This window comes from Trichechus manatus, unplaced genomic scaffold (genome assembly GCF_000243295.1).
Source record: "Trichechus manatus latirostris isolate Lorelei unplaced genomic scaffold, TriManLat1.0 scaffold00097, whole genome shotgun sequence".
NCBI classification, from domain to species: domain Eukaryota; kingdom Metazoa; phylum Chordata; class Mammalia; order Sirenia; family Trichechidae; genus Trichechus; species Trichechus manatus.
The window spans coordinates 2,740,961-2,761,937 of record NW_004444033.1 but is presented as its reverse complement, the minus strand read 5'-3'; the positions used below and the strand labels follow the sequence as shown (position 1 = coordinate 2,761,937).

The window sequence follows — 20,977 nt, the reverse complement described above, 5'->3', positions numbered from 1 at the left end:
ATGTGCTGGGCAAGAAACAGAATACACACAAAAAGATAAGGGAGAGCCTGCCCTTTTCTCTTCTCCCGAGATAACCCTAACCTCATTATGTATGTCCAGAATGAATCTAATATTCATTTAAATCTGCTCAGACACTAGATTGTTCAATACAATTGCTTTCCCACAGTCAAGCTGGGGCATCAATTTCTTTCCTGAATATATACATCCTACCTTGAAATCACAAAATCTTAGAATTAGAAGGTGCCTTAAAGGAATAAAGCTCCAATTTCTGAACTAACACCACTGTGAATGTGTTTTCCTGCAATAAGCCACAGATTCTAACAGTTTCTAGGAATTGTTAAAATATCACCTTTTTAGGTAAGCCTAGGGTCGCTATGAGTCGGAATCAACTTGATGGCAACGAGTCTGGCTTTGGTTTTATTAGTCGCTTCAGAAGGCGACCTAAGGTGCGCTTCACACACCTAAGGCAAACATGGCACACAGCCAGGCTGTGATCTGACTCCAGCCATCACCCACTAGTCTTCAGTGTCCACAACACGCACAACAAAAGCCCCCGTGGAAGACACCTGGCAGGCTGAAGGATTCACATTGTTTCTTTCCAAAATTAAGTTGGGTATGTTATAACACTTGGGATAGAGCATATGGGAGATTTTATAAAAATCTTAAAAAATAAGAAGGGTCTGATAATGACTCAGTATCTTGGAAATACCTCAGACGGATGTAAGAGATACTCTTCACCTTAAGTTTAGAATACTCACCAAAGCCAGCAATGCGGCAGGCAGGCCAGATAACAGAGAAATATTAGGGTGAAGTGAGAATTGGAAACCTTGGAAAGCCAACAAGGGGATGAAAAATAAGGATGGTGCAGAAAAGAAATGAGGTGGCACACTCCCTTAGGAGTCCATATGATGCCTCTAGAAACGGGAACCAACTCAGGAGTACCACCAGTAAGTGTGGGAAGGGACAGATAACCCAATACGCAAGGTACACATGGGCTCACTTGTGCTCACTTACTAATCTGTAGTGCACAATTTCACCTGTTTTTTTTTCCACTACATGTGAAAATTGTTCACTACTGATTAGTAAGTAAACACAATTAAGCCCGTCGTGTGCCTTGCTTAATGTTAAGTCTGTGCCGCCTTGCTCACGGGTTAATCCGCCCCTGAGCATGCCTCAGCTGCACTTAAGACGTTTTCACTAAAAATACAGGGGACACATACTGGAGCTCTCAGAACCCTGGGACAAAATCAAGGGCTTTTCAATGGAGCACCCAAGAGAAGTGAGGCCTGAGAGCACATGCAAAAATGCCAAAACCTTATCTTGCCAGGACACAAGGTGATGAGGGATGAAGCAGCCAATGACAGACAACTGAACTAGAAAGGAAGGCCACCTTTTGGGAATTTGGGGTGTATTTATTCTTTAAATAAAAGAGATGCAGCTTGCTGTAGATGTGCCCTGCACCAGAGGCATAATAAGGGCTGCTCAAAAGCAGATGGGCATTGGCATGAAGGCACCCTGAATGGTGAGCAAACTGCACGGAGCAGCTGAGGGATCCGAGCTCGCTTCCAGCAGGCAGGCGGACATGCCTGAAAGCAATGGGTCAACTGCAAATTGGTATTCTTCTCCCCCTTTCTGTCCCACCTTGTCTCCCAATGAGCGCCTACCACATCATGCCCTGAGTTCCCACTGGAGGCAGCTGAGAAAGGTTGGCAGATCATACCCCCTTGCAGAGGAAGAAGCGCCTGCAGAGCCCTGAGAAAGCTCATCAACTCCTCTGGGCAGGCAGCTGCGCTGACCCGAGAAGTCAGACAAGTTAACAGGCTGCCCTTTCCCCAAAGCTTACAATGTTTCTCTAAAAGGATTAATGGCCAAGCAGTGCGCTGGAAAGCAAAGTCTATGGAAGAGCCCTGTGCACCACTGCCGATACCACTAGTGATAACCATACAATCAGGTGCACCCAGGGGGGCAGGGACAAAGAAATCTGTTGGAATCGACACCCTGGTGGGGGGCGTCTAAGGAGAATGGCCTTGCACTGTCACCTTCACCCACCTATTATCTGTCTAAAGAGTTGCAGGAGGAACGACTGACATGAACGCAGCAGATGGTATTAATCTGACCTTCGCTAAAGCATTAGATACAGCAACTCAAGAAATTTTACTTGGGAAACTAATTCAAATTGGTTTGGTTTGATACACAATCACTGAAGATTAAAAAGTGTCTGGAAGATGGTAAACAAAAGACAGTTAAGTGACAGCCCAGGCAGTGAGAGGCTTGGGGTCAACACCAAAGCTAGTCTTGTTTAGGGGTTCTATACAGGGCCCAGGCGAGGAGTAAACAGCTCACTAATGAGATCTGCAGATGACACTAAGCTGGGAGGTGGAGAAGCCGCATCGACAGGGGCATGAAATTACGAGACAGAGTTCAACTGGAAAAAACATAGCTAATCTATCTAGGGGAAAACAACCCCAAACTCAGATAATATCCAACAGACAGGCAGAGAAGGGGCAGAAGCAGCATGTAAAAAGAGCTCTAACATGCTGTCATGTGACAGAAGTCGGCAGAAGGCTAAGGGAGCGGGGGAAGCAGGCCATGAGGCAAGGGAGTTTCAAACTAAGGCAAACTAAACGAAGCAGGGCGTCAGAAAATAAGTGGTCTTGAAAAGAGGTCAACTTCATTATTCTCCAAAAAGGGTTCAATCTGCACTGGTAATATTTTTTGATGGCTACGAGACCACCATTCCTATCTGGCAGGTGTTCTGCATCTTTCTGGCTCTTGCTTCACTGCGCTGGGGTTAGCTTCTAGAAGATGGCGCCGGGCCACCATCCGGGGCTCACAGACAATACTGCTCCCAAGGAAAACCCACTGACACTTCATGTTGGCCATTCCTCCCAATTCTTTCCGCGGTCTGTGCAGCCTATGGCAATGCATCCCAGGTTTGGGGAAGTGGTTCATTTCTCTTCCTTTACTCAACCTGCAACAGGGCAATGACCCTGAAGCTGATTTTTCCACCATCAGCCTGAAAGCAATGGCTAAACACACAATTATCTCTAGGCAGCTCACCGCGTTAGCAGGCGAGCATCTTGTGACATACCTTCTGCTCAAAATGAGCACTAGACTAAAGAAGCTGTTTTCTTCTTAAAAACTAAACTTAAAAAATTCCAATATCTATGCATACTCATTAAACATTATAGCACAACATAGCTATTTCTAACAGCATAATAAAAATATTCTGGTCTCACTTTCCAGAGCTGTTTTGCAAATTATCTCCATGCTTACCTGCCTGTCAGAATTAAATATTCACCACTGGCAGAGGGAACTCAGGCTGGAAAATATGACTACACGTCCATTGTACTGCTAAGGGCTCCTGCTACCCTGTGAATGCATAACCCACTCTTCAAGTTACAGTCAGCTCAGACTGAACATGTCCACCATGCACCCACTCCCTGAATCTCACCTCAAGTACAGTTTAATAACAGTGTCCATTTCCTAGAGTTGCTGGCTGATCAGATAGTATAAGATGGGAAACAGCATTCCCCACTATGGGTTCTTTCTGCCCAGCTGGCTTAGTGATAATATAGGCGGCCCCCCTGTCAGGGAGAGAGGAATGAGGAAGTGAGGAATGATGATGAGAAACACCAATTACTAACTATGTATCACATCTCTGTTTTACTGGCCATTAATGAGCCTTGAGCAGCCCGTGACTGGTATTTTCACTGAACTCTTTACGTTCAAGAATAGGTCCTAGACAGAGCCTATTGGAAAAAGCCCACAAGAAAGAATCCAAAAAGCCATAGCAGCCTGCAGACTGACTTCTCAGCTGCCATTCTGTGTGACATTCTATAGATGCTCTACCCATCAGGATGTGACACGGTGTTAGAAGTAAATGTCACATTTCTGGGCCAAAGAGCAAGAGAAGTGATCTCAATGACAGAGTCTGAAGCTAAGTTTAGATAACATGTGCCCTGACTCATTCCTCCTCTAGCTGTAGAGCATAACCTGGTAATTACTAAATGTCTAGAACTCACTGGGCCCTAGGCCACAGAAGAACCGTTGAGTGAGGCAAACAACCACTTTGAGAATGTATTTTCGTTGGGCCTAAGCAGTATGCTAGGCTATGCAAGTCAGTTCAGCAATAGCAGCTTGGCTCTTGCTCTGTTTCCCTGGAATTCTGGGAATCACTCAGCTCCAGCAAGGCCCAGTGACAGAAGTCTCCCTCAGTAAGAGCCTTGAGGAATGACAATGGCAAGAAATACTGCTGAGAAGTATGCATGTCCTTAGGCAACCAGCCACAGGGATGAAGGACAAAAGTAAAATGTCACAGGGCTTCTAAAATGCTCTCCTGCCAGCTGTCAGAAGTACGAAATCAAACTCATTTCCTAATAAATGTTTTCATTTCCTTTGTACACGACAAAAGGTCTAGAGGTGGCAAATGGGAGGGGCTGGGCAACAGAGGCTTCTGGAGGTAAGAAACAGAGGCAATGGTGCAGCACACAGCAGCAGGCTTCCCTGTGAGTCCTTGGGAATGATGATAATGATGGTGAGAATGAAGACCTGGCATATAGTGCTTTCTCATCCACAGTTCATTTCATAACATCGACATAGAAAGAGCATATCTAACACATACCTATTTTTACAGATTTCAAAAAATGGAGGCCCAAGTATACTTAATCAAGGTTAGACAGCAAGTTCAAAATGTGCCCCTCCTGTTTTCATGGGGGAAAACTCGAAAAACAAAAGGATACAACCTCTCTCAGCAGATTATTTTCCCACACCCTCTGCTCAGGGACAGGCAGGCTAGGGGGAAAGAACCAAAGAAGGTGTGGGTCCCCACGTGTTCCCTGAAGTAATCACTCATCTCACCTGGCCTCAGCAGCAAGCAGCTCATCATAGTGTGAGGATCTCTGGTCATCATCCTGCCGGTATCTGATCACCGTGGCTAGACCTTTGCTGACAAGAGCCTCCGCGATGTTTCTGCAACAGAAAAGATAGGTCAGGGAGCACTAGAGGTGCATATGGGGCTCAGTCAACAGAAATAACAACAGTTAGCACCTGGAGGTCTTAACCCGTTCTGGCAGAGGGGGAGGGAGAAGATAAGGATTTCAAGACCAATGAGTTGCTAAGCTAGAAAGCCAAATAAAAGGTTGAATAACCAAGTTCCCTGGCTCAGCATTTTTCTGGTTAGTACAGTCAGATGCTATATCAATGCATACATAAAACCTAGCAGAAAATCTGTAAAAAGCCCACATTAGGCCAGGCTATTTACAGAATGTTATAAACAAACCACTACCCTCAAGAAAAGTCTGCTCTAAAATATCAGGCACACAGATAAAAACTAAACACATAAAAGCATGACCTAAATTTCTCAAAATCTCCTTTCTAGCCTATACTGTGACTAGAAAATGCCTTGTTCTGGTTCGGCAATGTTAAAAACATTAGTTTAACATAACCCTCAAAGCGCTTCTTTTCCCATTAGAACTCCTGGCAGTGGGTCTCCTACCCAGAGGAGGCGTGGAGAAGGTTAAGAGCCATGAAAGAATGGATGACAGGGGGGAGGGGGGCGCACAATTCTGATGGAAAGGTAGCTCTGTATGAAACATGGAACCAGATGGGGAACAAATAAGTAAAAGCATAGGCTCTGCGATGACCAGTTTTGGAGCAATACTCCAAAGGGACTACAGAAGAATCCCAGATTAGATTCCTGCTTAAAGCAATCCACAAATGTGTTGAGTCTTCTTTTTGGCACTGGAATAAGAAAATGTTCCCACTTGGGAACATGAAAGGTACCACATCTACCAAGTAGAGTGTGCACTGGAAATGGCTCTCAGACAGCTAATAAAACATATTTGTATGGTTCTCCCTGAACCTGGAACACCTGTAATATGAAGCAAACTGCAAATATAAATTTTCAAAATTTAACTGTAGCAAGTACTGGAAAACAAGAGGCATGATATGATGGAGGAAGAGTGGTGGTTATATCTTTCTTTGTGTCTGTCATAATTACACCAAAGGCCCCAATCAAACCATCTGGTTAGCTGCCCTTCAGGGAGGGGGAATAGTAAGCAATAGGCTACTGTACCATATGCTATGATTTAGTGTTATTTGAAAATGTACTTAACTCTTAACACGATAGTGATCCTTAGAGGCTAGTACTTTGGAGATGCTGGGAGCTGAACTAACCAGTCTATGTAGATGTTTAAGCCACTTTAGGGTTTTAGTTATCAAAATCCAGGAGGATGTACTTTTTTTTTTTTTTAAAGAAGAGAAAAATATGTGCGGATAGGGAAAGGAGGAAAAGATGCTGTGGCTGATTCTCTTCTCATTATATGCCCCTCTGCTGCCTGTTTATCTACTGCCAGCACGATATTAATATCTCCAAACCGCCACAGAATTAGCACTTCTCAAAATCCACTCCCACAAAGAGGCTGCTCTGCTGGCCACCCTGTCTCCTGAGTCACCGCAGAAGCGTGCTGGCAAACACTGTCGTTATCACAGAGCTGGGTTTGGCAGCACAGAGAAGCCAACAGCCACAAAGCAGCAGATGTATATATTGATGCACAGGGAGGATTTAACAACGGGTGTCACCAAGGAGCCCTAACAGGGCAGGTGAGAGGCTCCATCCACTAAGGAGCTAGAAAGGAGACGGGGGAGTGGTTAAGATGTCTTAGTGATTTGAAATGCCAAAAGAACAAAGACATATTTGCTATTGCATTTTGAATTACTGAACATTGACATTTGACAGTTAACACATGGGATCTAGAGGAGAAAGCTGGAATGGCAGAGCAGCCATAGAAAATGCAAACAAAAAAGCTTCTACATGAAAAGCTAGAGAATACCAAGCCAACAGCACAAATGCCTTAATGATCTACTCCTGTTAATGCTACTTAAATCAATTCACAGGTTTTACTGAGTGCCTATGGGACCAGCAAAGAACAAGGGCCCAATCCTTCCCATGTCCTTTGTTCTTTCCCTCTTTATCCTATTAACTAATGTCTAGAAACCGGTTGAGGTCTGCCATCATGGAGTTCCTAAGGCCTGAGGTTCCCAACTCACTCCACCCCCACTACCTTCCTCTCCCATCCCTCTAAAGCTTAGACTCTGAACAGTGTTCTCTTAGCTGTGCTATTCCTAATTACAGATTTCCCCCAGAGGAACAGTTATGGTGCTGGTGCTCAGCAGTAAGGCTAGTAAAAATACATGAAATAATAATGGCCATCATTTATTGGACATGTACTAAGTGCCAGGCACATGAGAATCACATCACATGTGTTTTCCTCTTGGTGCGTGCCCCCCATGACAACACCTCACTTTATAATGCAATGATTAATTCACTGCCTACCTTCCCTGCTACGTTATGACCTCTGAGAGGGCAAGGGCCATGTCCTTCTTGCTCTCCACCCCAGTGCCTAGCACAGTTCTAGGCACAAAACACAAACTTCATTTAAAAAAAAAAAAGAAAAAGACATTTATTGAATCATTCAGGATAAACAATTTTTAAAAAATTGGCAAGATTACAGTACATTCTTTTAATCAGTCCTGAACACTCCGAGACACTTTGCAGCATCAGAAAAACACCTAAGTGTTTGGGAATACAGCGTTGGAACATTATTTATTATCCTAAGCATATATTAGCCAAGCTTGCCCAGCAGAGGATTAGGGGCAAAAATCTTCTGCATGGTTTACAATCTTTTGTCTTTCTCTTTCTTATTATCTAAGACTTGAAATTAAAAGGAGAATGAAAGGAAGAGAGAATGCAATCAGGCTAGATCCATGTGCTTGACGGTCTCATTCATTTCTTTTGGCTCCTAATGAAAGGTCAGGAGATTTTTTCCCTTGGCCAAAGATGGCTCAGAACCTGACACTGGTATGCCGATCAGCTGCCCAGTAGAAGAGACAGCATTAAATTGTGTGCCATGACATTACGCTGCTTTAAACAAACTTGTAAGTTCTGCTTTCTTGAGTGTATCAGTAATTCTACTCCAATTACCTGTGTCTGGCTCAAATGAATAATTCACAATCAGCATATAAAAAGGGACCTAACAGACTTGAAGTCTAACAGGAAGTCATCTCTCTATTAGCTAGAAACACAAAGAGAACTGGCGCTGGGATTGAAATGGCTTCTTCAAACTCAAAGAGAAATTTAGAGTTCTATTAGAAGAGAATAGTTTCCATTAATGCACCATCAAGTGTTCCAGATAGAAACAGAAGAGACACAGTCTCACATAAGCTTTTTCAAAAGATCTACAAGAGGTTGCCATCTTCCACTCATGCTCCTTTCCACAGAAAGCAGGTTGTAATAAGCTCAAAAAAAAAAAAAAAAAAAAAAAACAAACGCACTGCCACCGAGTCAATTCTAACTCATAGGGACCCTATAGGGCAGAGTAGAACTGGCCCATAAGGTTTGCAAGCAGTGGCTGGTGGATTCGAACTGCCAATCTTTTTTGGTTAGCTCTAACCACTGTGCCACCAGGGCTCCAAATAAGCTCATACTTCCTCATTATAAGATACTTTTGAAACCATGGAGCTCTATATCCTGCCAACACAGAGAAAAGGTGTTCTCCACACAAGGGAGGAGGAGTAGATTTCAATTTCATTAGGCTATAATTGTCTGATCACATTTTCATGGGCCTTTCCGGACACCCTATTCACCCCAAGACTGGCAGTACAAACAATATATTGATAAATTAGTGTCATGGATTGAAATGTGTCCACCAAAAATATGTGTCAACTTGACTATGCCACGATTCCCAGTATTGTGTGATTGTCCACCATTTTGTCATCTGATGTGATTTGCCTATGTGCTGTAAATCCTAACCTCTCTGATGTTAATGAGGCAGGAAGCAATCTACAGGATTAGGTTGTGTCTTGAGTCAATTTCTTCTGAGATATAAAAGAGAGAAGTGAGCAGAGAGGAAAAGGGACCTCATTACCACCAAGCAAGAAGAGCCAGGAGCGCATGCATTCTTTGGACCTGGGGTCCCTGTGCTGAGAAACTCCTAGACCAGGGGAAGACTGATGACAAGGACTTTTCTCCAGAGCTGAGAGAGAGAGAAAGCCTTTCCCTGGAGCCCACACCCTGAATTCAGACTTCTAGCCTCCTGGACTGTGAGATAATACATCTCTGTTAAAGTCACCCACTATGGTATTTCTGTTATAGCAGCACTAGATAACTAGATAACCGAGATAACTAAGACAGATAAAGCCATTTTCTGAAACTGCTCAGATTACTTCACTGGGTATGTATGTGTGTGTTTGTCTGTGTTTAATTTTGGAACAATCTAAACTTACAGAAAACTTGCACATACTACACAAAGAACATCCCCCCTCTTGAATCATTTGAGAGTAAGTACTCAATCTATTGCAACTGTTGTAGTCAATAACAAATACTTTACTGTGTATGCCCTACCAGGACATTCTCCTGTATAATCAAACAACCACCATCAGAACCAGGGTATTAACATGAACACATTGATACCATCTAGTCCACAAACTGAGATTTTGTCTTGCTTACTTTGCATATATCAGGAAAGATCAATTGCTAGAAAAGGATATCATGGTTGATGAAGTAGAAGGTCAGCGAAAACAAGGGAAACCCTCAATGAGATGGACTGACATGTAGCCTCAACAATGGGCTCAAACATACAAACAATATGAAGATGGTGCAGGACTGGGCAGTGTTTTGTTCTGTTATACATAAGGTCACCGTGAGTCAGAGGAGAACAAATCCTACTCAAATTTTGTCAACTGTCCCAATAAGAGTTAGGTCAGAATCACGCACTGCATTTAGTTGCTATGTCTCTTTAGTCTGAAGCAGTTCTTCAATCTTTCTTTGACTATCATGGCCTTGGCACTCTTGAAGAACAAAGGCCAGTTATTTTGTAGACTGTCTGTCAATTTTGGTTTGTCTGGTGTTGCTTAGTGACTAGATTCAAGTTAAGAATCTTTGTCAGGAATATTACACAGTGATTCTGCCTTGTTCCTTTTGCCTCCTATGAATGAGGCAATAATAATTTAATAATGATGTTTACTTCGATCACTTGATTAGGGTGGTGTCCAGGCTTCTCCACGGTAATATTACTCTTTTCCTCTTTGTAATGAATAGGTATTTTGTGAGGAGACACTTTGAACTATGGAACATTCATCCCTCATCAAATTCCCAAGTCATTCATTTATTTATATCAGTATGAACTCAGGGACTCTCATTTTATTCAAAGGATTATAATCCACTATCCTTATTTATGTTTATGCTCAAATCATTTCCAATTTTGCCAGTGGGAGCTCCGTCACGTTGGCTTCTGTGTCCGTTGGACATTTCCCCATCATTCTGTGAGTACTTCCTCACTTTCTGGAACAAGATGTTCCAGGCTTATCTTGTACTGTCTTCCCCAGCTCTGGAATTAGTTATTCGTCTATGGAGCCCTGGCTCCTTTTAGAATAAAATGGTATTTAGAAGCCAAGATCTGGCTGCTAAGTATCCTCACTGCTATTAGAGTGCGGCTGCTACCTAGCCTTCTCAGTAGACATACAAAATACATGCATGTAATATATCACAAATAGTATACATACACAGACACATATGCATCCACACATTTATATTCATTTCTATCTCTAGCTGTAACTAACACAAACCATGTGTGGAAGTCAATGAAAATGCACCTCTCATATCTGCGGCTGCAGGAAGCATAACTGACTGACAGGCCCAGAGGTTGTGCTCTGAAATCCATCACTGCTGTCTCAGCCCACGCTATGCTTCCCACTAGCTGCTCCCAGTCAATGACTGAGCACAGCAGAGATGCTATGGCAGGCCTGTTGCTGGGAGACAAGGGACTCCTCTGATGGGCAACTTTGGCTCAAGGACTCCTTATCAGCTCTATGGAAACTTTCTTAGAACTGCCCCACAGTTTAGAATTTTCCTATCCAGCATTCCTTCCCGTGCTCCCTTCTCCACAGGGTTAGAACTGTATTGCAGCCTCAGGGATCTCCAGCCTCCTCCAGCTCCCTTCCCATTTTCCTTGGAAGAATTTTTCCTAATTAATCTCTTGCATGTATAATCCCATCTTGACATCTGCTTCTTGGAGAACATGAACCAACATACCATGAGTTCACACAGATACATATAATTCCAGTCCAACACTACAAGGTTCATTCTAGTTTTCTTCCTTTCCATATACGTAACTTCCTTCTCTGGCAGAGAAAAACCTGGCTCCCACTGTCCTTAACACTTTTACTTACATGACCAATTGCCCTATATGTAATCAAGCATGCAACACTGCTGCCACAACCTCCCGAGTAGATGCCCAGGCTCCAGCACCCTGTAACTGAGCCACCTTCCCACGTGGATGCTCTTCTTAGCTGGTTTGGGCTCTACACCCCACGCCAGGATAACCCTTCTGGGCAGATGCCCATTTTGCTCTGCTATAACAGCCTGAAGGCTGAATAGTTTTCACTCATCCCTCAAACACCAAGCACCACTACTTTTCTATAAAGCCAAACTATGAAGAGGCAGAGAGAGCTTCTCTAGGATGATCTCGCTTCTTCATGAGAGAACCAGACTATGGATTATGCACTCCAGACTATGGGTTATGTCCAGCTATATTCACATCAAAGGTAATTAACACTTCAACAATGACAATAAAAATAACACCCTCCCCATACACACACGCGCTCTACTCACTCACTCATACATTCTGTGACTTCCATGATTTGGTGCCTATCAATAGAGCTAATTTAAAGGGACTATGCTACTTGAGAGAACAGAACCTGAGTTAGATGGACAAAGACATTAGAAGAGGGGGCATAGAGAATAATACTGTTACACACAAACATACACAAACACACATACCCTCATTCTCTATCTGAAAAAGAGTAACAGATATCTGTCAATGGCTCTGGCTCATAGATCTCTTTTAACTTGCTGTTTGAGCTTAACATTTTCCACTTAAAAACTATCTACATTTTATCAGTAGCTGAGGTATCCATGGAGATTACAGAAGCCTAATTTTTTCCTTAAGGCAAACACACACTAGTGGGTACAAATTCAGTATAAAGTAAACCCATAAGAAATGCCTCTGCAATATATTTTAGTCAATGTTAAAGAAAAGGGTTGAAAGATAATTAATGGCTCAATTCATTCATAACAGCCATGGCATCAACAGTAGAGGCACGTATGCCACCCATGTGCATGCATACATACAGACACACAGCACATACTCACTCCTCATGCAATTTCTTTATAATAACTTCAGGGTCAAATTCCATACACTAAGCACAAACCGCACCCCATGACTGTTTTCTGTAGGGGAACAAGACACATGTAGCCTGGGCCTCTGTCATCCCTGATCCTCAAATGCTCCAGTGTCTTATGCAGGAAAACCACCCCTGCTCCCTTGCTACATTTGCTGCACCTTCTCTACAAGTATAGGCATCCTCACAAGGGTTGGATGGAGACCCTCAGCTGCCAGGTTTCAATACTGATTGCTAATATACCAGATTGCTGCTCTCACTTCTGGTCCGCTATACAGGGGGCGTTCTACTGTGGGCTGAACCACAAGGGAAGCTACAGGGTGCTGATGTTTTTCTTTGCAATTAGGTTAGAGACAAATAAGGAGGGAAAGGTCACCACAGGATTTGCTAAGAAGATAGAAAGCTCAGAGGATTAGAAAACAATCTTTTTCAGAGAATGTGGGTTACCCACACCAAAAGATAGTGAACAAGTGAGGGGAAATGTTCAGTGGCTAACAGGCCCCAAAGCGAGGCTCTCTTCAGATCTTCTCTAGAGGGTTCACACTGTTGTTGTCAGGTGCCATCGAGTCGGTTCTGACTCACAGCAAACCTATGTACTATAGAACGGAACACTGCCCGGTCCTGCGCCATGCTCACAATCGTTATGCTTGAGCCTATTGTTGCAGCCACTGTGTCAATCCATCTCAGTGAGAGTCTTCCTCTTTTTCGCTGACCCTCTAACTTTACTAAGCGTGATGTCCTTCTCCAGGGACTGATCCCTCCTGATAACATGTCCAGAGTGAAGTTCACACTAAGACCTATAATATCCATGCTCTCTGAGGCAGGTACCTGGCAATTTCAGGTGTGAGATAGCCTTGGCTTTTTTAGGCTGATTAAAAAAAACAAAAACAAAACCTGACTAAGAGAGAAATTCTAGAGATAATGGGCAATGAACAAATACCTTTTATTAAATTACTGTTTTTCAATCATGCCTCAAACAAGGAAGAAGTCCTACAAGACAAATAAGTAGTTTCCAACACTAACATTATGATGAGTTGGTCACCTCTACCTGCCCCACCCAATCTTCCATCCCCCCAATTCCACTGGTTGAATTCTTATGAATCTGAACACTGACTTCCCCCCATCATCCCCTCCAAACACATACAGGAGGCGCTTCCCACATACCCAGCCCACCTCTGTAGACACAAAATACAGCTCTGGAGGCATAAATAATGGAAACATTGGAGGGGCACAACATCCTTTATAGATTTATCAAATCTCTCTCCCACTGTCTCCCCTTATTTTTTCACTTCCCCCTTGAACCTATGTAATTCTAGAAATGACTCAAATTGGTTTTTTTTTAAAAAATCTTTTTACACGGAATGTCTCCTTTTTCTAATTAACAAGCCCTGTCACCAGGGGAGTCACCAGAGGATCTGAACAGTGGCTACAGCCATTCCCAGCATTCACTATACAGATCGAACACAGAGGAAGATTCAAACGCCTCTGTGTGCCCAACCAGGCTTAGCAACCGGAGTGAAGTGAGGGGAAAATCAATGCTTACCAAATCCAGGGCTGTATGAAGGTACTTCGTGTCTTAGGGCAGGACATCCCTGCTCCAGGGTCTGAGAGGCCAGGGTAACTGCCTCTGACAACCCACCAATCTAGAGGTGGTCATGGCAACATAAGGCCTAGCATGACCCACAGAAAAGCAGGCAGCCAGGCTCCCAGATGGGCAAGTGTGGAATGGGGCTGATCTGAATAGCCTAGAAGCAAATCAAGTTAAAAAGCGCTCTACCAAACAAGATGCTGCAGTAAGTTTTAGCTCATATTGAATGAGCATTCAGAATACGTACAAGTCTGTGATTCTAAACACCACTATTCTGCTAGTGAGGGCATCTTCTAGAGATGATAGTTGGGATCTGAAAAATCAAGAACTGGGAACAACGACTCTTTGTATTCTCTTTGTGCTTTATGAATCCTAATCATTGTTCCTCACGGAAAGGGGAAGTGGGAAGAAAATAATAAAGATTGATATAGACTTAGCCCAATTTTAAGAACCTAGAAAGACGCACGGTTAGAATGAAACTGATGGAGACATATAAACAAGATGGGTAGATACAAAGAAGAAAGACGGAAGAGAGGAAAAGGAGATGGGAGGAGAGAGAAAAAGAAAACAGAAAAAAAAATTCTATGAGAATACTACTGTTTTGGAGACAGACAGATCCTTGCCTCTCTATACCACACATCCATCCCAAGTTCATTACCAACAGGCCTCCTCCTGCGTGCTGGTCCCAGGGAGCCTTAGCAGCACCTTTTGGTTTCAAAACAGAAAGAAAACCAAAGACATCTAGGGGCCGGGGTTTTAGGAGTAGGTGATGAAGAGATGTTACTTCATATTCAAGCTCCTAAGAATAGCCAACTCCAGACTCTAAGGCGACTCTGAACCATGTCATACCCATTACCTTATTTCTACTTGTGCTCTACACGTGGGCATACCTACCCTGGAGCTCCCGAGAGAACAACTTGGCAGGTAAAGGAAAATAAGATGCAAATATACTCGAAGTGTCTACGTAGAATCAAACACTTAGCCCACTTCATAAATCTGGCTAGTGGAGAATATAGTGTTGAAAATATGGATCAAAGTGATTTAGAAAGGGGAGGGGGGGCATAACACCAAGTAGTTCTAGCAAATAGCTATGCTTACTAAATAGACAATTTTACTCTGCCCCCAGGACTATTTCAGTACTGTAATCTTATTGCCACCTCTTTTTTGCTAGTTTCATTTATTCAGTAATACCACAGTTACAGCTTTATCAGACAAGCAGAACTGTGGCATTATGCTCCATTAGGCCAGCTCCTCTCTGAGAAATACTGCACTTCCGAGTCAGCAAAACATTTGGGGTCGTTAGGACAATGATGAGCCTTGGCTGAAGGATGAGAGGCATATTAAATATAAGCAGAAATAAAACAATGTAGACTTCAAATATATAATTGTTTTCCCCAATCCCAAACCCTCAAAATAAGACAGATGTAAAACACTGAAGGAGGAAAAAAAAACCCTGTTTCATAGGAGGAAACTGCGTGGACTTATCTGAATCTCCTGTGTAGTGTGTGACAGACATGGAGTATGTCTGTGAAGTGACACTCTCTCTATAGGACAAACATGCTTCTTTCCCAGGAGACAAATCAAAACAAAACAAAAAACCAAACCCACCATCGTCCAGTTGATTCTGACTCACAGTGGCCCTACAGGATAGAGTAGAACTGCCCCATAGGGTTTCCAAGGCTGTAAATCGGTATGGAAGCAGACTGCTACATCTTTCTCCCGTGGACCAGCTGGTGGGTCTGAACTACAAACCTTTTTGATAGCAGCCGAGTGCTTTAACCACTATTTTACCAGCGCTCCTTAGGGGTCTACTTGCTTTTTAGGAGACAAATAGATCCTTCATAACCAATGAAGGTAAACAAATATGAGATCTAGCTTGAAGAAAACAAACTGTCTAACAAATATGCACTTGCAATCCAGCCAAACCGGTCCACTCACGGCTAAATACACCCTGCATTCACACTGCCAACTACCTGAAGGACATGTGAATTTCTATGATTCATCATCATGCAAACCTCAGCATTTCACAAATAAAACTCATTTCCCTAGATTAAACTTTTCTCCCAATAATCCTAACTGTAAGACTATCATACTCCTAGTCACCTAGGCCTGACATCTCTCGTCTTTGAATTTGTCTCAACTCCCATATAAAATTCACTGTCAAAGTCTTCTAACTCTAATCTGTAACTGTTTTCTCTCCTATTCTTTCTCTCTACCCCAAGTGAGGCTTCTACCACCTCTCACCTGGACCACAAACACTGTCAGTTTAATCATTTTAAAGCACAGGCCTGGCTTTAACCCTCATTCACAAACCCACCATGATCGTGGACCACTCGTTTGAAATTTTACAATACAGAGACGAACGTTAACTTACTATCAGATGATGGGGGTGGGGGGAGGAGGGGGAGAAGGAGTGAGAAAGTAAGGGTGGGGAAGAGACAGGAGTAAAGGGAGAAGCAAAGGGAAGGGAAAAGAGGGGGCAGAAGAAGAAGACTAACATTTACTGAGCACCATTTTAAATGCTTTGTATTTATTAACCCATCTAATCTTCACAACCACCACTCGTCTGTCAGTTTGTCACACTGTGGTGGCTTGTGTGTTGCTGTGATGCTGGAAGCTATGCCACTGGTATTTCAAATACCAGCAGGGTCACCCATGGTGGACAGGTTTCAGGGGAGCTTCCAGATTAAAACAGACTAGGGAGAAGGGCCTGGCAATCTACTTCTAAACAAATTGGCCAGTGAAAACCTTATAAATAGCAGCGAAACACTGTCTAATACAGTGCCAGAAGATGAGGCCATCAGGTTGGAAAGCACTCAAAATATGACTGGGTAAGAACTGCCTCATCAGAGTAGAGTCAACCTTAATGACACGGATAAAGTTCATCATGCTTGGTGAAGTAGAGGGTCAGCGAAAGAGAGGAAGACCCTCAACAAGATGGACTGACACAGTGGCTGCAACAACGGGTTCAAACACAATAATTCTGAGAACGGCGCAGGATCAGGCAGTCAGAACTGACTCGATGTTGCTAGTCCTGTAACAACAACAACAATCTTCACAAAATCCTGATGAGGTAGGAACTGTAATCTTCCTTATTTTGCAGATAACAAATCTAAGGCACAGAAAGGCTACAAAGCTTATAAGTGGCAGAGCTGTAACCAACAAGAAAGGCTACACAGAGGCTAAGAGTGAGACCTGGTGTTTCAGAGATGAACAGGAAGTTGCCAAGCATCTTGTCAACCCCTAAGCTGTAAACTTCTGATGGCGGAGCTATTTCTCCTCTTCTCTCAAAAGATAACTTCAGATTTAATGAACTGGGTATCTACTATAGAACATGAACTTAATCCTTCTAGCAATACAGAGGTGGTGAGAATATATGTCTTCTGAAATAAGCAATTTCAGACTTGCCACAAGTAACCCTGTTAGTAAGTGGCAGAGCCAAGATCCGAAGCCAAGTATTCTGATTCCAAATCCAGTTGTCTTTCAACGAAAATGTACCACAAACCACAGGGTAGTAGACAGTTGTTAGCAGTAGCCGGGCACCATCTAGTTCTTCTGGTCTCAGGATAGATGAAGCTATGGTTCATGTGAGCTATTAGTCCTATAGACTGGTCTCTTCTTTGAGTCTTTGGGTTTCCATCTTTCTCTTTTGCTCCAGACAAGTACAGACTGTTCAACAGCTTTTAAGACCCCAGATGCTACTCACCAACTAGGATGTAGAACAATATCTTTATGAACTATAATACACCAATTGACCTAGTTGTGCCCCAAGACTACTGTCCTAAGCCTTCAAACCCAGTAAAACCAAACTCGTGAGGTGTCTGGTTATGTCTAAGAAGTATCCACAACTGTGACCTCAGGTACTTTATTATATATATGAATGTATATATACAGCGTAATACATATGCCTACAGATACACCTATACATGCATACCCATATACTCACATATACCTTCCTACATACATATATGCATACATCTCTACCTATGTAGGAAAACCCTGGTGACACAGTGGTTAAGTCCTACAGCTGCTAACCAAAAGGTCACCAATTTGAATATACCAGACGCTCCTTGGAAACTCTATGGGGCAGTTCTACTCTGTCCTACAGGTTCTCTAAGAGTCGGAATTGACTCGAAAGCAATGGGTTTTTCCTCCCATCCCTGGAAACCATCAAAGAATGTTGCTTTCTCTGTATATACCTATTTTTGACTTTTTGTAAAAGTGAGACCATGCAATATTTGTCCTTTTGTGATTGACTTATTTCACTCAGCATGATATACTCCAGATTCATCCATGTTATAATATGTTTCAACAACTCATCACTATTCTTTATATCTACTTCTCAGTCACCAACCATGCCATTCATCTCTTTATGTCTTTGGCTGCACAACTTGTTTGGCACTTCTACTGCTATATACTATCATCGTCCTCTGTGTACATATCTTGTCTTCACAACTAGATCATATTCTCTACCGGTCTAGGATGAACTAAACACTTAGTAGACACTCAATAAATATTTATTGGCTAGCTGATTGATTTTTACTCACTGAGCTCTCAAGAGATTCTGTGGGCTGTTAGATGAAAACAAAGTAATAACTGACTGAGTCATAGAATTTTTGAGCAAACAGACCACAGACATAAACTAATCCACATACAGATGAAGACAGACCCAGAGAGAAACCCAGGAATTTTTTAAATGACCCATCTAAAGAAAAACAGAGTGACACCTCAAAACTGGCATCTACGAACTTCCTGATTCTCAGTCTATTTCCTTTTATTATACTGCTTTCCATTTAAAATTCTATGAACAAGGAATAAATATACTGTGCACAAGTTACCTCAGATGCCCCTAATATAGTAAAAATGTATATGTGCATTAAAAATAAACTGTTCACATCATATTATAAATCTGACTGCTCTAAAACTAATATGGAGTCCCTTGGTGGTGCAAATGGTTAGTGTACTTGGTTGCTAACCAAAAGGCTGGAGAAGCGAATCCACGCAGAGGTGCCTCAGAAGAAAAGCCTGGTGATCTACTTCTGAAGAATCAGCCATTGAAAACCCTATGGAGCGAAAAATGGCACTCTAGGCAGAAGCAACACACCGTCCCTCCAAAGCAAAGATCCGAAAAACTAAGTCGAACAGAAAAAACAACAATCCTGAAAGCCTAAAACATCAAATGAAGAGATAAAGAACTCAGCCAAGCACCAAATGGAGTTACAAAACTGACAGAGAATGGAGAGCGAGGAGAGATTCATGCAGAGGTCCCCTATCAAGTAACGAAACACAGATCCAGCATCATGGACTCCTACTGGAGACCAGCAAATGGGGGTACGAGAAAGCAGCTTCACGGAGCTTCCACCGGGAGACAAAACAACCAGTAATTTGAGACATACGCTTTCCCACCTCCCACCCTTCTTCCCCCACACTCAGCCTCCTCCGCTTCCCTCGGACACAGTCTCTTTTCTGGGAAGCACCGGTTGCTTGGATTACACCAGTCTGCACTAGTTGGCTCTCTGACTGCCATTTGTTGGCTGCCGGTGTTGCTTTTTTCCTGCTTCTTTTGATTTCTTCCTTATCTCTCACCACCTCCCCCTCCTTTCACTCAAATACCTGGCTCCGTGCGCCATCTTTGCTTCATCCTGAGGGGCTGCGGAACTCCATTCGAGTGTGGAGCTGCTTCCCGGTCTGGGCTGCTGCGCTGGTGGGAACCCGGGACTTTTGTTCGTTTGTTTGTTTTGAATTGTTTGTTTGTTTTCCTTTCCTTTTCTTGACTTGGGAGCCCTTTCTGGCAAGGCAGTGCTGCGTGGCAAGGAGACTACCCCCTCGGCTTGCACAGATGTGCACAGGGATCCGAGGGCATTTCTTTGTTCGTTGGTTTTTTTTCCCCCCTTCTGTTTTTTTGGGGGCTTTTCTTGTTCTTTTTATTTTTTTTAATAAATGTGTTTTGTTTTCTTTTCCGTCTTTTTCCCTTTTTGTCTTTCTTCATTACTCACCTTCTCGTCTCTCTATATCTTCCTTCTCTTTCTGTTCCCTGAATACCTGGCGTTGTATACCTCTACGCCTTCTAGCCAGGCTGTACTGCAACACCTGAGAAGAACTTCCCCAGACCTCATAGCCGCACTGATGGGATCCCTGGGAACTTTGCTGTTCTCTTCCCTTTCCGATTTTATTTACTCATTCTTTTCTTTCTTTTTTTCTTCCTCTTCCCCTTTTTGTTTTCCTCCATTTCATAGTCTCTCATCTATCCACTCCAACGGCAAGCTCCCGTACATTCTTTCTTGTTTGTTTGTATGTTTTTGGCTCCCGTGCCTCTCCCCTCTCTCCCATATCCCTCTTAGCTCCACACATAACAATCTCCCCGCTGCATCCTGCCTACCTGCACCGTACGCTTAACATCACACCACCAAGCAGCACAGGCACAGCCTACTAGAACCTGCCCAGCACTGATTACCGACCTGCCCTGGTGGCTATGGTAAGTGCCACAAACAACAGTTCCAGTAATTCCTCTTCAGCTAGACCTGCCCTGACGTACCAGATCTGAGTGACTGACCCTGCCAACTGGAGAAGGAGGCAAAAAGTATTGTGCACACAGACGAGCAAACAACAAAGAACACGCAGCCCGCCTGCTCAGACATAGCCAAATTATAAAAAAAAAAAAGGGACGAAACAAATAAATCTACAATCAATAAATGAGAAAAATAACTACTGAATGCCCCGAAGACAGGACAATATCGAAACTTTACAAAAACAGGACAGGATGGTTCCAGTAGGCATCCAAAATAAAACACCAGATGACTTTCCAGTGGAAGAAAAGGCACTAGAACTACCTGATAGGGAATTCAAATCTCTAATACTCAGAATTCTCCAAGAGCTGAAGCAAAAAGCAGACCACAATGATGAAAAAATAGACAAATTCTTGGAAAATACAGACAAAAAATTGGGAGAACTCAAGAAAATAATGGAGGAACAAAATGGCAAAATAAAGTCACAACTAGAAATTATACAAAAACGACAATTAGAAATCCAAAGATAAACAACAAGATTTCAGAAATGGACAGTGTCATAGAAGCGCTGAGAAGCAAATTTCAAATGGTGAAAGACAGGATCAGTGGAATTGAAGACAAACACTTGGATACAACTCTGTTT

General features: G+C 42.9%; 1 protein-coding gene across 1 annotated transcript in view; it reads right to left on the bottom strand.

Annotated features, from left to right (window-relative positions):
• Nucleotides 1-20,977, bottom strand: part of SND1 (staphylococcal nuclease and tudor domain containing 1) — a 503,780-nt gene that overhangs the window by 210,046 nt on the left and 272,757 nt on the right. Inside the window, exon 13 of the mRNA XM_004382627.2 lies at nucleotides 4,861-4,971. Within this exon, the coding sequence (XP_004382684.1) occupies nucleotides 4,861-4,971 (111 nt within the window). The remainder of the gene's footprint in view (nucleotides 1-4,860; nucleotides 4,972-20,977) is intronic.